The sequence below is a fragment of the Thalassophryne amazonica genome, chromosome 3 (assembly GCF_902500255.1).
Source record: "Thalassophryne amazonica chromosome 3, fThaAma1.1, whole genome shotgun sequence".
NCBI classification, from domain to species: Eukaryota; Metazoa; Chordata; class Actinopteri; order Batrachoidiformes; family Batrachoididae; genus Thalassophryne; species Thalassophryne amazonica.
Genome location: NC_047105.1, coordinates 60,377,390 through 60,395,180, shown reverse-complemented (window position 1 = coordinate 60,395,180; position 17,791 = coordinate 60,377,390). Strand labels below are relative to the sequence as shown.

Sequence of the window (17,791 nt, the reverse complement as noted above, 5' to 3'; positions counted from 1 at the left end):
GATATCTGGAGAGATGTGTACCTGGATGTCATTCCAGCTGAATGACGATTATGTGTAGGTTGGAAATAAATCAAAACCTATTGGAGCCTTGGCAATGTTGTAAGCAAGATTTAATGTGAGTTGGTTAACGTAATTTGACAGGCAACATACCAACCGATTCAACCTCATGAGGGCAAATATGAATTCTGGGTGGTGGTTTTAAAAGGCACAAAAAGATTTTGTTGTGGGTACACTATAACCTAATCTTACATTTCTTAGTTAATCCAGTGTACTATGAAGTACTGGAATAGTCCAAAAGAGACTGGATCAAGACAGATGCAACTGTTGGTTCAATTGTCAACATTTCTTGATGTAGAGGAATTTAAGCTTAGAATTTGCCATGGTGAGTATGGTTATAGTCATGTTCTTCCAGACAGACATTGATCAAGCATTTCACCTGGGTATTTGACCTTAGTTTGGGGCCAGGGTGGTAGCCAAGTGGTTAGTGCACTTGATTTTAGTGTGGAAGGTTCCTCGTTCAAACCCCACCCCTGCCACATTTCTCCACATAAAGGACTTACTGTTTGGCACTTCAGTGCATTTCTGACCTTAATGGTATTTTGCTTATATAAACTGTCTGAAGCTACATAGTATTGTTTTGATTTTTCCAGCATGAAGAGAAAGCTTGCTGATTAACATCACTTTGAGCAGATGGCATCAGTTAACAAGTGAGATCGCCTGGTGGAGTGGGTGGTTGCAAAGAAAACCTGCACCCTCTCTGCCCTCTCTAGAATGAGCTGAAGACCTCTAATCTGTAGGTATTTAAAAGTGCATGGATTTATTTATTTTTGAAAGAACTGACCAGTTTTCATTTGTATTTAAACCCATAATTCGGGACTGTATAGAGACTTCCAATCACATTATTTATCTTTGGGAATTTTGTTATTTCCGGGGACACTCATGATAATAATAAACACAAACAGCAACAACCACCTGACAGAGGAATGGAAAACCAAAAAAACACACACACAAAATACATTTTGACACCAAGACAACCATTTTTATTTTTGTGAATACAATACACATATGGTGTAAACACAGTAAATATTCATAGTCAGTTACTGAGGACACTAGATGATCTTGATGGAAGAGTGTCAGACTGTCACCAAATTCACAGAGAAGTATATCTCATTACTGCCCTCTATTGTACACTCCATACATTTTCCACTGTTGTGCATTTGTCAACATAATAACTTTATATGTGTTTGACATGTTTATTGTAATGGCTTTCGGAAATTTTTCCCAGCAAAATGTGCCTTGTCTCCCAATTTCTCTTCAATTCTAAATTAAAGAGAGAGAGAGAGTTAGTACCCCCTCTTAAATATGCCATGTGTTTAAGTCTTTTGCCTCTAAATTTATGTCCGTACTGATTTAATATAAACACATTACTTGGTATTGTTTATATCCACCCAACAGACATCACGTAATATGCTGTTGGGTGAAACTTACGACTGCATTTTTTTACAGCAAAATTATTAAGTCTATTTTCAATGACATTGTATTCTATCTCATTCCATGAAGTGGATGAAAGTCTATAACTACCCATGAACCGGACACCAGTCCGATGCAGGTTACTTCCCCAGCCAAGACTGGTACTATGTTATAAATGGCTTGACTGAGACAATACAGGACACAGACAGGGAGTCAAACTCAGGTCTCCACATTGTTAAACCAATTCCTTATCCCTCTGAGGTACCTGCTCTACATTCTATAGGTATGCATTGCTTAATTTCCAGATTTTAAAAATCAAAAGGTGCAACCTCCATACTCTTATGTGACTTACCGAAGAACCTGGTTATACTTGGCCAAACGCTCAGAGCGACAGGGCGCCCCGGTGTTGATCTGCAAGAGGGTGACAAATAAATATTTCAAAATGATAGTAGTAGTAGTAGTAGTAGTGATAATAATAATAATAATAATAATAATAATAATAATGTAGACTGCTTTTTTTGTCTGTTCGAGGCTTCTCTGCCACCGTCACCAGAGAGGTGACGTCACCAGAGATAATGAAAAATGATCACTACATTATGCAACAGATCTGAATAAAATACTGATCCAGAATGAGGAAACAAAGCCCTAATTTTGGGCAAAGTCAGATCTTGGACCATGTGCTAGTGCTATGCATTACTCCATGCACCACACTACAAAACCACCATGGGTCCTGAATGGCAACCAGCCAGGCACACAACCAGTTCATCCCAGTCCCTGAAAGTAGCTATGTATCTGCAGCAACCAGGTCATACATGAACGCCCCATTGGCCTCTTCCTGTTGCTGGGGTCCTCAGCACTGAGGTACCTGTGTGTTAGAACATGTCTAAAGAAGTGAATCACATGGCCAAAATGTCACTGCTGAAGTTTCCTTACAATGCAAGTGGTATACCTTATCTGATTCTCCCTAAGTAACCATCTAACCATTCCTCTGACACAAAGTCATTGCAGGAGTACTTAAGGACGCGCCAAAGTCTCACAACCATATGGTAAGACAGGAAGCACCAGGACCCTAAAGACTTGGACCTTCATTCTTTTGCAAAGGTATTGGCATCTACAAACACCTCTGTGCAGGTACCCCATGACTCCATAATTCTTTCCCGGCATCTCTCAACCTAAAAGACCATGAACCCGGAGAGATGAATGTCGCTGCCAAGGTAAGTGAATTTCTCACCAAGTTTAACACTTCACTGCATACTGTTACAATTTTAGTTATGAATGTGCATTTTATCATAGTTGATGAAGAAATGCGCATTTATGGTGTGTGACTATACCTGTCCAGTGCATAAACCAACCACCAAATCTGCTATGAAAGTGTCCTCAGTTTCTCCAGACCGGTGACTAACCATCACACCCCACCCACTCTCCTGGGCCATTTTACACCTGCAACCACAGCAACATTTCCCATGAGAAGGTAATCAGTTCCTAGGTAGATACATAGAATACATTTTAATGAAATTTGTGAACACACATGCATAGTGAACCAATTCTTTGTTGACACTGAGGACTCACGCTCTCACTGACTCAGTAACTGTGCCAATCTGATTGACTTTAAGCAGCAAACAGTTGCAGGCCTTCTCCTCAACAGCTTTGGTGATACGATTGGGGTTTGTCACTGTAAGATCATCTACAACAACCTGGATGTCTGTGCTTCCAGTAAAGCTAGCCCAGGCCACCCAATCATCTTGGTCAAAAGGATCCTCAATGGACACCACTAAGAAAGATATGTTTCAGTACAGCAGCTCTATTTATGAATGTCAGCTGATAACTTCTGTCTCCAGTATGATTATTTCAGTAACAAGCAAGATACTGAAATGAAACGAGAATAATCCTTTACTGCAATTTCATACATGTGCAGAATCGTCTTTGACATAACACGTGCACAGTAGTCTGTCAAGATCGTCAAGATAGGGCCCAGCATGTCAAGTTACCTGGATAATCTTTAACAAAGCTCTTGTACAGATCAGCCATCATCAGGGGTCATGTAACAGCTTGGGTCATCAGGAGACTTGAAGTCCAGGTCATATTTTCCCTCCTTGTAGAATTCAGAGGCTGCTACGTCCATGCCAATCACAACCTCTTCAGTGTACCCTGCTTTAGCAATGGCCTCCTTTAGCAACTCCAGATCTGCAGAAATAAGCATCACATTTGAACGTGACAATTACCGGTATGCTTATGTAAATGCCAGCTGCTTGTATCACTCATGTAGCGGGATGAAGGTCCCGGGTCCTGATTGAAAAGACGTTCCCCCTAGCTTGGCTAATGGGGAATTCCCCTTTGGCTGACCTGGTAGAGGAATGATCTTTAGTGCGAGCCGTGCGGGTTCGATCCCACCGCCGTCCCGGCCACAAAGGTCCTGCGGTCACAATCTGGCATCACGAACAGGATGTGGGTAGTCACAGAACATGCTTAAATGCACCTGTGACTTCGGGACGAAGTCAAAAATGGTGGGGAGATATGTAGCGGGATGAAGGTCCCGGGTCCTGATTGAAAAGACGTTCCCCCTAGCTTGGCTAACGGGGAATTCCCCTTTGGCTGACCTGGTAGAGGAATGGTCTTTAGTGCGAGCCGGCCGGGCTCGATCCCACCGCCGTCCTGGCCACAAAGGTCCTGCGGTCATACTCACTATGATTTTGGTATCCCTCTGCTCATGAATTAATGGAAAAATTCTGAGAATTTTATCTGAGATTTCCATCTTCCAACTTGTCCTTTATGATGATCATATGCATTTGTTTAAAAATACTTTGAGAACACCAAAAATATTCCTAATTTATCTCCAGTGAAATGAAAAATGAAATAATTCAGAAAAAGGTGATCAGATTTTCACCAAATTTATTATGAATATTCCTTGGATGAGTGTCTCTACAGTGTTCACTTTTGGAGCAGATTGTTGAAAGGCTAAGGTCAGGATAGCCACACACATAGGTCCTGATTTACTCAGATCCCAGAAAATGAATACTAAATTGTTTGGGCAATCCAAACATTTGTGTGCTGGGCTGACCATTTGTGCAGTTGCTATTGGAGATAACATAACGTTATGAATGGTATGTAAATGAGGATTTTGCGCATGCTAATGATGACTGTATGCACACAACTCTGTCACATCACTGAGCATGTTCACATCCTAGTAATTAAAAAAAATCTCCTATTTCAGACATTCAATTACTGTACCATACACTATATTAAAGAAAATTGGTTTATACTTATGCTGCATTCTGCTGATCAAACACACACAGACAACTGTGTGCACAGAGCTCACACAGACAACTGTACGCTCTACTGCTGCGCACAGCTGTCTGTGTGTACATGCATGCTCCATGCACAGTTGTCTGTGAGTACAGCTGTTGAGTGACAGAACACACACAGCACGCACTGACAGCTGTGCTTTATCCAACACACAGACTCTGAGATGTGTACGTGTGTGTGTTTGTGTATGTTTATTTGTATGCCACAGCGTGACACATCAATGACACCAATGATCATGAGTCACACCAAAATGTACGTACTATGGTCCACCTGTGTGTGTGTGTGCCTGCGTGAGAACAGGAAGCAGCCAGTGTGCTGCTTGAACAGCAATCTGTCAAGTGGAATAAGTTAACTTCAAGAGTTCCAAGATGCAAAATATAGACAATATCAGCACCCGCTAAATTTCATTTTGACCTGGATGAATCGTGTTGCATGTGCAAGCCTTACCTATTTCCAGGTTCCCTCCCACAATTTTGTACATTCAGGTAGACAAACCTCAAATTGCATATTCATAAAAGCAAACTGGATAAATGGACAATACGTGCTATTTTGCACATTTTCTTTCATCAATACATCAAATCTAGGCTTGCATCTCAGATGTACCTCCTGGTAAATTTTAGCTGAAGTTTTTTTTTTAACAAAATCCTACTCTGCTCCACTTCTTGTAGCTGTATAACTGGGGATACAAAATGCAAAATATGCACTATGCACAATTTCTCCAATCACAGCCACAGAAGCCTCTAACTTCTTCTGAGTTGTCTGGGTGTCTTGGTGGCTTTCCTCACACTGAAAAAAGTGAAACACAGTGCACTTCATTCAAAGTACTTATTGATTGGTCTAATGGAAAATTGTGGTTTCCAGTTTAAATCTGTTGGAATCACTTTACAAAATCATAAATATACATTGTGAGAAACTAAAAAAAATTACAAATTGATGTAACAAATTACATCAATTTTTTTTAAAGATGATCCAAAGTATCATTTTTTCAGTGCACTCTTCTCCTTCTTGCACAGTCACTCAGTTTTTGAAAACTGTCTACTCCACACAGATTTACCAGAGAGTGCCATACTATTTGTATTTCTTCATAATTGATGTAAATGAAGTCCAAGACACATTCAGTGACATGGAAATGTTCATGTATCCATCCCTTGACTTGTCTGAAGAAAAGTGGCAATAAAACTGATTATTTACAGGTATTATACCAAAGCATTCCATTACTTATACAACCCATCATCTTGGCTGTTTTTTAATTCATATCAAGGTGTCGAGATTGAAAGTTTGAGTTTAAAGAAGATAATTTTAGAAATTTAAATTTTTAGTATTTTTGTATTTGAAATGGCATAAACAAATTCCAACAACTTTTGAAGGGCACTATATATATATACAACCCCTGGCAAAAATTATGGAATCACTGGCCTCGGATGATGTTCATTCAGTTGTTTAATTTTGTAGAAAAAAAGCAGATCACAGACATGACACAAAACTAAAGTCATTTCAAATGGCAACTTTCTGGCTTTAAGAACCACTATAAGAAATCAAGAAAAAAAGATTGTGACAGTCAGTAACGGTTACTTTTTTAGACCAAGCAGAGGAAAAAAATATGGAATCACTCAATTCTGAGGAATAAATTATGGAATCACCCTGTAAATTTTCATCCCCCAAACTAACACCTGCATCAAATCAGATCTGCTCATTGACATTGACCCTATGCCATGACATTGACCCTATGTGTCTTTTTGCAAGGAATGTTTTCACAGTTTTTGCTCTATGGCAAGATGCATTATCATCTTGAAAAATGATTTAATCATCCCCAAACATCCTTTCAATTGTCCAAAATATCAATGTAAACTTGTGCATTTATTGATGATGTAATGACAGCCATCTCCCCAGTGCCTTTACCTGACATGCAGCCCCATATCATCCATGACTGTGGAAATTTACATGTTCTCTTCAGGCAGTCATCTTTATAAATCTCATTGGAACGGCACCAAACAAAAGTTCCAGCATCATCACCTTGCCCAATGCAGATTCGAGATTCATCACTGAATATGACTTTCATCCAGTCATCCACAGTCCACGATTGCTTTTCCTTAGCCCATTGTAACCTTGTTTTTTTTCTGTTTAGGTGTTAATGATGGCTTTTGTTTAGCTTTTCTGTATGTAAATCCCATTTCCTTTAGGCGGTTTCTTACAGTTCGGTCACAGACGTTGGCTCCAGTTTCCTCTCATTCGTTCCTCATTTGTTTTGGTGTGCATTTTTCGATTTTTGAGACATATTGCTTTAAGTTTTCTGTCTTGACACTTTGATGTCTTCCTTGGTCTACCAGTATGTTTGCCTTTAACAACCTTCCCATGTTGTTTGTATTTGGTCCAGAGTTTAGACACAGCTGACTGTGAACAACCAACATCTTTTGCAACATTGCGTGATGATTTACCCTCTTTTAAGAGTTTGATAATCCTCTCCTTTGTTTCAATTGACATATTTCGTGTTGGAGCCATGATTCATGTCAGTCCACTTGGTGCAACAGCTCTCCAAGGTGTGATCACTCCTTTTTAGATGCAGACTAACGAGCAGATCTGATATGATGCAGGTGTTAGTTTTGGGGATGAAAATTTACAGGGTGATTCCATAATTTTTTCCTCAGAATTGAGTGATTCCATATTTTTTTCCTCTGCTTGGTCTAAAAAAGTAACCGTTACTGACTGCCACAATCTTTTTTTCTTGATTTCTTATAGTGTTTCTTAAAGCCAGAAAGTTGCCATTTGAAATGACTTTAGTTTTGTGTCATGTCTGTGATCTGCTTTTTTTCTACAAAATTAAACAACTGAATGAACATCCTCCGAGGCCGGTGATTCCATAATTTTTGCCAGGGGTTGTATATATATATATATATATATATATATATATATATATATATATATATATATATATATATATATATATATATATATATATATATATATACTTGTATACATGTGGTGCAGCATGATTTGCGCATACATGGTATGCATTGCTGCACCAATGCCAGTAAAAGCTGTGATAAGAGCCATTACAATTAATACAAAAGCTAAAGTGTTATTTTAGAAAAGAAAAAAAAAAGTTTACAGTTTAACTGAAACCGCTGGTATAAATCGTTCCTCTTGCATACCTTCCTGATTTTCAAGAATGTTTGGAGCAAAACCACCTTCATCACCCACGTTAGTAGCATCCTGGCCGTATTTCTTCTTGATGATGTTTCTGAGGTTGTGATAGACTTCAGTTCCAATGCGCATTGCTTCTTTGAAGGTGGCAGCACCAATGGGCAGGATCATAAAATCCTGCAACGCACGTTTGTTGCCTGCATGAGAGCCACCATTGATCACATTGAAAGCCTGGCAGAAGAACAAACAACCGATGTAGTATCATACTAAACAGGACAAGTAAAAAAAAAAAGGTGAAATTTAAACCTTTCATTTGACAAAAATAAAAAAATAAAAAGTTCACCGGCACTGGCAAAATGACTTCAGCATTTCCAGCAAGGTCAGCAATATGATGATATAACGGGACTCCTTTCTCTGCTGCACCGGCTTTGCAAACAGCCAGGGACACACCCAAAATGGCATTTGCTCCAGATTTGGCTGTTTTGAGTGTGGGAGGGTGACAAAACCAAAAACCTGAGTTTGTATAAATTTACATGGCAGAGCTGAAGATGTTGTGATTCTCTTTGGGAGTGATGAGAATGGACACGATTAGGAATGAACATATCAGAAGGACAGCTCAAGTGGGACGATTTGGAGACAAAATCAGAGAGGTGAGATTGAGATGGTTTGGACATGTGCAGAGAGGGACCCAGGGTATACAGTGAGAAGGATGCTGAGGATGGAGCCACCAGACAGGAGGAAAAGAAGGAGGCCAAAGAGGAGGTTTATGGTTGTGGTGAGGGAGGATATGCAGGTGGTTGGTGTGACAGAGGAAGATACAGAGGACAGGGTGAGATGGAAACAATTGATCTGTTGTGGCGACCCCCTAACGGGAGCAGCCGAAAGAAGAAGAAGAAGAAGAAGACAGTAGTAACATCACAGAAGGACTGATGTATAAATGTTTACTCAGATCTACACAGAAAAACATCAAATGTTCAGGTTTCAGAAGATAAAATTGCCATTTTGGCTTAATTATTCAGTTGCCACAATAGTTTGTTTATACATTTCCATCCATCCATCCATCCATCCATTTTCTTCCGCTTTATCCGGAGTCAGGTCGCAGCAGCTCAAGCAAAGCCGCCCAGACCTCCCGATCCACACACACCTCCCCCAGCTCCTCCGGGGGAACCCCAAGGCGTTCCCAAGCCAGCCGAGAGATGTAGTCCCTCCAGCGTGTCCTGGGTCTTCCCCGGGACCTCCTCCCAGTGGGACGTGCCCGGAACACTTCTCCAGCGAGGCGTCCCTCAACTGACTCCTTTCGACGTGGAGGAGCAGCGGCTCGACTCCGAACTCCTCCCGAGTGACCGAGCTCCTCACCCTATCTCTAAGACAGCGCCCAGCCACCCTGCAGAGGAAACTCATCTCGGCCGCTTGTACTCGCGATCTTGTTCTTTCGGTCATGAGCCAAATCTCATGACCATAGGTGAGGATCGGAATGTAGATCGATCGGTAAATCGAGAGCTTTGCCCCCCTACTCAGCTCTCTCTTCACCACAACGGTCCGATACAGCGACCGCATCACTGCAGATGCTGCACCGATCCATCTATCGATCTCACGCTCCATCCGTCCCTCACTCGTGAACAAGACCCCGAGATACTTAAACTCCTCCACTTGAGGCAAGGACACTCCACTGACCTGAAGAGGGCAAAGCACCTTTTTCCAGTCGAGAACCATGGCCTCGGATTTGGAGGTGCTGATTTTCATCCCGGACGCTTCACACTCGGCTGCAAACTGCCCCAGTGCACGCTGAAGGTCCTGATTTGACGAAGCCAACAGAACCACATCATCCGCAAACAGCAGAGACGAGATTCTGTGGTTCCCAAACCAGACCCCCTCTACACCCTGGCTGTGCCTAGAAATTCTGTCCATAAAAATAATGAACAGAACCGGTGACAAAGGGCAGCCCTGGCAGAGGCCAACGTGCACTGGAAACAGGTTTGACTTACTACCGGCAATGCGAACCAAGCTCCTGCTGCGGTCGTACAGGGATCAGATAGCCCTTAGCAAAGGACCCCGGACCCCGTACTCCTGGAGCACTCCCCACAGGGTGCCCCAAGAGACACGGTCGAACGCCTTCTCCAGATCCATAAAACACATGTGGACTGGTTGGGCGAACTCCCATGAACCCTCGAGCACCCGATGGAGCGTGTAGAGCTGGTCCAGTGTGCCGCGACCAAGACGAAAACCACACTGCTCCTCCTGAATCCGGGGTTCGACCATCGGTCGAATTCTCCTCTCCAGTACTCTGGAATAGACCTTACCGGGGAGGCTGAGGAGTGTGATCCCCCTATAGTTGGAACACACCCTCCGGTCCCCCTTCTTAAACAGAGGGACCACCACCCCGGTCTGCCAATCCAGAGGCACTGTCCCCGATCGCCACGCGATGTTGCAGAGGCGTGTCAACCAAGACAGTCCCACAACATCCAGAGACTTAAGGTACTCAGAACGGATTTCATCCACCCCAGGAGCCTTGGCACCGAGGAGCTTTCTGACAACCTCGGTGACTTCGGCCTGGGTAATGGATGAGTCCGCCTCTGAGTCCCCAGTCTCTGCTTCCTCTTCGGAAGACGTGATGATGGGATTGAGGAGATCCTCGAAGTACTCCTTCCACCGCCCGACAACATCCCAATCTACATATTTAACTTCATTAAATATATGGACTTTAACGAGTCCTAACAGTGTGACTAATCTCACATTTATTCTCTGTGCCATCCATGTCAATCATCATCTGGTCAATCTTCTCTTGTTCAACCACAGACACTACCTGTGTGCAAGAGCACTCAAATATATTGTGTGTTTACATTGTATCAGCTCAAATAATCAGCCAGAAAACATCAAGAAACACATACACTGGGCTAATTGCTTACTTACCAAATCAACAAGTGCGGGTGCAATTGTTGAATTTATATGAGCCACAGCCTTTGAGACTCCTGTGACAGAGATATTATAGTGATGATTTTTCCACATCCACAACATATTTTAAACCAATAACACAAGAATGCAGCAATTCACAGTGAATGAGGACTGAGAATCCCGACAAAACATCCTACTAGCTTTTTTCAAGCTACAATGTGTAGAATTTAGTTTCATCTAGTGATGAGGCTGGAGACTGCATTATGCCATCGCTGGTAATAACTTTGGAGTCGTTTACATTTTCACTTCCTTGGAGTTGTGGATTCATGCTCCCTAGCCTACTTTTGTGAAAGGCTACATGCATGATCTCCCATTTCACAAAAATGGTAGTTCTCAAACTTGTTGGCCTGCACTAGTAGCAAACCAGTAGACAGTGAATAAGGGAGCACCAACTGATTCCTCTTCTTTTTCTTGAAGCTGTACATCCTTCCAAATTTCACAAAACTGACTAAATTTAGTTTCCACCAAAGTCCAAGCATTATACTGTAAGTTAATTTTTACCAAAGGCCAAAATATGGCCATCGGGTATTGTGAAGGCCTTCTGTCTGTGCGTCTGTCCGTCTGTCTGTCCTCAGCATAGGTCCAGTCCTATTACTGACAGAGTCTTCAAATTCACAGGAAGTATTCTTCGGACACAGACAAATGGTAAATGGACTGCATTTATATAGCGCTTTTCCATCTGCATCAGACGCTCAAAGCGCTTTAGAATTATGCCTCACATTCACCCCGATGTCAGGGTGCTGCCATACAAGGTGCTCACTACACACCAGGAGCAATAGGGGATTAAAGACCTTGGACAAGATGGCTAACCTTGACCTATTTTAAGAGGTCAGAATGTCACATTCTGTTTCATATTTTTATGCTCATATGGCTGAGGGTATTTTAGCATTGCTTTATATTTGTAACTTGTTGCAAAATTACAGCTTACTTTAATGAAGAGACACCTTTACGTCTTCCTAAAAAATGAAAGGTGGAGCAAGTATGTCACTTTTAAGCTACTGTTTCATCATAGCGGGCTACACAATGGCCTCCATGAGGGGGCCCACTGCTGTGTAGACACAAAGGGCTCATTCTACACTTATGAAAACACATCAATTCTTTCATGTAGGTAATCATACACTTGTGCACAGATGGTTATTTGTACGATATAAGCACCCCCAAATCCTACAAACAAGCTATAAATGGTAAATAGTAAATGGGCTGCATTTATACAGTGCCTTTCTATCTGCATCAGAAGCTCAAAGCACTTTACAGTTATGCCTCGCATTCACCCATTCACACTGATGTCAGGGTGTTGCCATGCAAGGTGCTCCCTACACACCACCAGCAACTAGGGGATTTCACTTTATATAGGCTTTTAAGGATTACGTTAAAACTACTTTACAAATTCTCACCAAATTTGCACTAAAGAGAGATATTAGGCCATGGAAGACCACAGAAGAATTTTAGAGGTGATCTGGATGTGAATTCTGGATCAGGATTGCAATTTGCATGCTTCACATTGTCGGATTTTAAGGATTACATCAAAATTACTTAACGGACTTTCACCAGATTTTCATCACACATTGGTGTTAGGCCTTGGAAGACTCCATTAAATTTTAAATTTTGGAGGTGATCTGGATCCAGATCTGGATTCTGGATCAGGATTTCACTGTTTTAAGGATTATGTCAAAACTACTTCACGGACATGACATCACGATGTAAAACCAAGATTGGGAAGACACTATTTTGTTTCAGCTTCTGAATTAAATATCAGATTGCAGCATCTTGATCAGTCGGACCATTCTGGATATGTATGCAATTATTGCATTGTGTTGTGGAATCCGGATCCAGGTAAAGTCCGGGTCACGATGTGAATCACATATCTGTTATTCTGAGTCCTCGTCAACCCTTGGCAGATGTCAGAAATCTCAGATTGCTCTTGTTACTGCTCTTATGTGCTGGTTTAATCATTGTAGTATGTCAGTATCAACATTTTACGTCCTGTAAGCATATTTTATGGACAATTCACCACACACATTGTATTTCTGAGCATTCACTCTGCTCTTTGATTTGTGTCACAATATGAATATAAATTTTGATGTCATGCATAAGTCTTGGTTCTTAAATAACTCTAACTGGTGAAGGAAACTTGCTAACTTCCAAATCTAGCAAAGAAAAGATAAATTCATTGCCAATGTAGATAATGTATGTTGTCTTTAAAAAAAATGAAACATTCTTGAATGAATTAAGTTGTTTGAACTTAAGCTTGAAAGTTAAATCATCTCTAACAAACTTAAGTTCAAACAACTTAATTCATTCAGGTTTTTACAAATTGTAACACTTTTTAAGTTGGTTCAAACATTCTCTTTTTTCAGTGCAGACTGTGTTTCACTTCTAACTGAGAAATTCCTGGTCTCATCTGGAGATAAGCTTTGGGAGACATCCCCATGGGCCCCAACTCTTTCTCCACATCACAACAGAATTGTAACTCAAAGGAGCCCTTGCTAGTTTATTGGTTAAATTTCGGCCACTGTGAATTATATGACATTATAATTGCTTCACGTTAGAATCTGAACTTCCCCAGGCCAGGAAAATCCACCTTTTATGGCTTCACACCAAGGCCAGAACCTCTGCAGACACTGCAGGAAGATCTCTCCCATGATAAGATGTGGCCACAAACTTTGAGCCTTGACAACCAGCTATTATCTCTAGGTCTAAATGAAGGAAAAGACCTTTGCTTTAAAAAAAAAAAAAAAATGCATCAGTATTCTTTTATTCATATATAAAAATTTCTAATGTTGTTTGTATTGATTGACATGTGTTCCTTGTAACTGATGTGTGTTAAATGTGATGTTTCTGACTTATCCATGTTTTGATAATGGAATATTCTGTTAACCAAGTGGTGTGTGTAGGATGTTTAAGCCTTTAATAATGTTATATTCATCCCCAAAATGTCATAGAACAAATAGTATGCCAAAATAGTTAAGGTGTTTAAATAGTTGAATTATTTGAGCACATGAAGTTTTCTGTGAAATTACACTCCCTAAATGGGCGGAGTTTAATGATGTAAGGCCCCTTAAAAAGTTAGAACAGAGTTTTCTGCTCTCTCTTGGAACTTGGCTCTTGGAATGCTCCTCACCTCTTCTTCTCTTTCTTCCTTTCTTCAAACGCTTAACTTTATTTTTGGGTCAATAAGGCCCCATGCTAGCCAAGGTAAACTACCATGTGGCATTCATTCGTTGTTTCATTCGTTGTTATTCTTTCATATCTTTTAATAAATTAATAGCCTGACATTTTTAAGGTTCATCAAGTCTTTCAAATTTTTAAGAGAACTTCCAAGCTGAACTTTTCAAAATAATAGCGACTTTCCTTTTCTGTACTTTACAACGCTGCTCTTAAAGTTTTGTCTTTTTCTAAATTCACAAAGACTTTTAATCTGGCTCCAACAAACCTTTCAAAAGCTACTAGAACCCATTTTCAACAAATGTCTTCCACCTCTGGGGTCCAGCAAGCTGACGACCTGACTGCAAGCATCCATCCTGTTGGTAAAACCAGCTGACTAAAGCCTTTTGGATCACCAGGTAGACTGCTGGTTTAACCCCTGACCCAAGTGAGCTCACGCTGAAAAGAGCCTAAAGGTGCATTTACACATAATGACAACAAGTCACAAATGCCATGAAGTATACATTCTTGGCCGCTGATCACGAATATGATGATTCGGGGCAGAGGTGTCAGGTGTCTGCTGCAACCTGTTACCACATGTTATGATTAATGGCACGTGTTGCTGGAGAATTATCAGGAACCATTACACACGGTAAAGAATAGGTTTCTGCGTTGTTGCGCGCTGTCGCGTGCTGTCGCTCGCTATCATGCGTAACAGCGCATCGTTAACTTCTGTCACGTTGTGAATGAGGCGAACTGTCTCCACACACACACCCATATTCATCCATCAGCTGCTGAACAATTCAGATCGCCCCAGTTTGCTCCACAGCAGAAGACCTTGGTGACTGCATGCTTAGTTGGGCTCTGTGCCATGGACTGGCGCAGAGAGGAGGAGGAGACGGAGAGAGCCAGATGTGTGGCTTCATGCGACTCTCGTCTCACTCGTTTTCCCAAACATCAGGCTCATGCAGCAGGTGGAACACCTGCTAGAGCGCGCTGAGGAGCATTGGAATGAAACTTTTAGCCGACTTGGCATCACTATACGTACTTCTTCAGCATACTGCAGCATTGAAACTGAATGTGGTGCAGTAGGGTTGAATTGTGCACATTTCAGAGAAGAACGCTGTCACACTCTATTAAGAATCATCACTAATCAAGACGGATCAACATGCTCAGTTGCGACCTCCACTACATGAGGCGAAATGAGGCTGGTGTGTGACATTTGTGGAAGATTTTTTGACAGCGAAAAACATGTTCCACGAAAATCATGAATATCACGTACCAACACGCATTATTAAGAAACCTATTCAGATGTGTTAAGTTACGTTAAGAATGTCAGGAATGTGCCAAGAATGATGCAAATATGACATTTGTAACGTGTCTTGCCTATGTGTAAATGCAGCATAACCCATCAATGACGGATGGACGGTGCATACAAACCATCTCTTCAACGGATCAGCTAAGTGACCCAGTTAAATGTTCCAGAAAAATGGTTTTGTTGTCAATGGATGCAAAGTGGCTTCTTTTTAAAGATATTCACATGTTTGTTTAATAAATTTCTTACAAAATAATTGGCTTTAAATTTCATCACTAAATTCTAATCAAATTTATTTACTTAAAGTCTTTAAGCTTTATCTCTCTACTTTCTTTCAGCGTCTCATGAGTTAGCAAATTGTGTCCCTAAATGAACTTATTTAAGCACTGTCCACTCAAAAATGCCAGTAAACTGTTCGTCTCTTGTATACTTGTAAATAAATGTAAATATTTCTGCTGTGGTTCATTTTGTGTTCAGAAGGAAACCCTTGGTGAATCGACTTTCAGACCCGAGACTGATTAATTAAATTGACTGATTGATTGAGTGATAAATTAATGAATGTTGAAATTAATGTACCTATGCTTTAAGTAGGTTGTGCCCTGAGGTGATTAGATATTATTCTAATTAAATAATAATTAATAAACCCTAAAATTGTTAATTATTTTGGTGACCCATTAAATGAGGTCTAGGCCAATCTAATGCAAGTTGAGAGTTTAACAATACTTTCACTATTTTTAGTGCTCTCCGTGAGGCCAATAACACATTGTGAAGCTTAACTACTTATTCACTACATTAAATTGGTGCCTGTGTGAGGTGCCATTCATTCCAAATAAGTATTTTAAATGTAATTTCCTTACAGTTTATTTTGGTGCACCCGTGTGAGGCGATTTAGAATTTCGCTACAGTGGCAAAGTCGTTGACTGGCAATCAGAGCTTTTGAAAGGCGCAAGTTCCCGTCCAGTGGGTGGTGTGTTATTCTCTTTTTTGTATTATTATTATTCCACATAAGCGGCATGATGTGGTTCCACAGGTACCGGCTGGTTTTTATTTTTTATTTCTTCCACATAAGCGGCGCCATGTGCTGCACCTGGCACTGTGCCTGCTCGAAAGATACCGGCGTGTGCACAAACTCTTGCACCGGGTTTGTGCACACCTGCCTGTTGGCGCAATGTTTTGTGCGCTAATTTCAAACTGGTTTGCACTGTTTCGCCGTTTTTGTTCAAATGCCATCCAAACTTTGTGTGTGTGAAGGGGCCATTAACCTCATACAGCCAATAAAGCCTGTTAATATACCAGTGCTTCACTTGATGTTTCCTTTTCTTTTTTCATATTACAATAAACAAGGCTGCACAAACCTTTCCCAAGATAACGTGTCTTGTCATCATCTCTGAGCTCTAAGGCTTCATAGATATCAGTAGAGGCAACACTTGGCACAGCTGCTCGCAACAAACCTGACAAATGCACACAAAGACAGTGATCATAAAATGACTGATGACAAGAAACACATTAAAAATGATAAAACAGTACTATTCAATTAATCTTTTGCAAAAATATCTTGTGGCTTTTTTTTTTTTTTAGATTACAACTGGCAACAGAAAAAAGTTGAAACACAAACAAGATCTAAAAAAAAAAAAAAAAAATCAATTCCATCAATAAAAGCAGTTCATATTGTCAGAAATGTAGGTGTACCTTTGGAAGTGTGAAGGTCAACCTTTACAGTGGGGTTTCCACGGGAATCAAAGATCTTCCGGGCGTGGATCATAAGAATGGACATGATGTAGGACCTTAAAACAAGACAGAGAATTTTACCTTGTCATTGAATGAGGACTCTCTAGTAGACAAGTTGCATTTTCAGCTACATTTCCATTAATCTTTTTCACGAGAATGACAGTTAATAATAAAAAAAAACACTTTGCAAAAAGTGAAAAATTATCAAAACACCATAAACAGCCAATTGATATTATTGTAATAGCTACCGTACCTGTTTTACACACTTTCCTCCCTCAGAATTACAAGAATACCCTGACCTAGTTGCAAGATTACCCGTGCTAATCTGATTAATCACATGGCTCCTTGCATGCAGACATGCTGCACCTTTGAACCCAAGATAGACACCTCTTCTAATGCTGCTGTAAATTGTAAAGGATAACACAAATTCATTCTATCTACTTTGATTTCAACAAAACTCCAAAGTTTTTCTCTCATGTTCCACGTGTATGTGACATCCCCGTGTAAATTACAACTTGCAGTGTTGGATATTGTCAAAAAGAGCAAAATAATAGCAGATTAAAGGAAAATTTAGTTCAGACATGAAAGTAATTAAGGTACGCCGATGCAGTTTCATGCTACCAATCATGGCAACATAAAAACAAAATGCGCTAATAAATACTGTTTGATTCCTCGGGAGATGTAATTTGTATTCTGACTGAAACAAACTTCACAATTGTGTACTGTGGTTGCCTTTTT

At 40.6% G+C, this 17,791-nt stretch overlaps 1 protein-coding gene across 1 annotated transcript; it reads right to left on the bottom strand.

Annotated features, from left to right (window-relative positions):
- Positions 1 to 1,170: 1,170 nt before the first annotated feature.
- Positions 1,171 to 17,378, bottom strand: eno1b (enolase 1b, (alpha)). The gene is given in 13 exon segments (XM_034166450.1): positions 1,171 to 1,320; positions 1,823 to 1,881; positions 2,802 to 2,910; positions 3,040 to 3,241; positions 3,459 to 3,499; positions 3,501 to 3,654; positions 7,923 to 8,145; positions 8,258 to 8,391; positions 10,648 to 10,717; positions 10,825 to 10,883; positions 16,681 to 16,776; positions 17,015 to 17,109; positions 17,307 to 17,378. Coding segments are annotated over 12 exon segments (1,299 nt in total). The 5' UTR covers positions 17,100 to 17,109; positions 17,307 to 17,378; the 3' UTR covers positions 1,171 to 1,253.
- Positions 17,379 to 17,791: the final 413 nt, after the last annotated feature.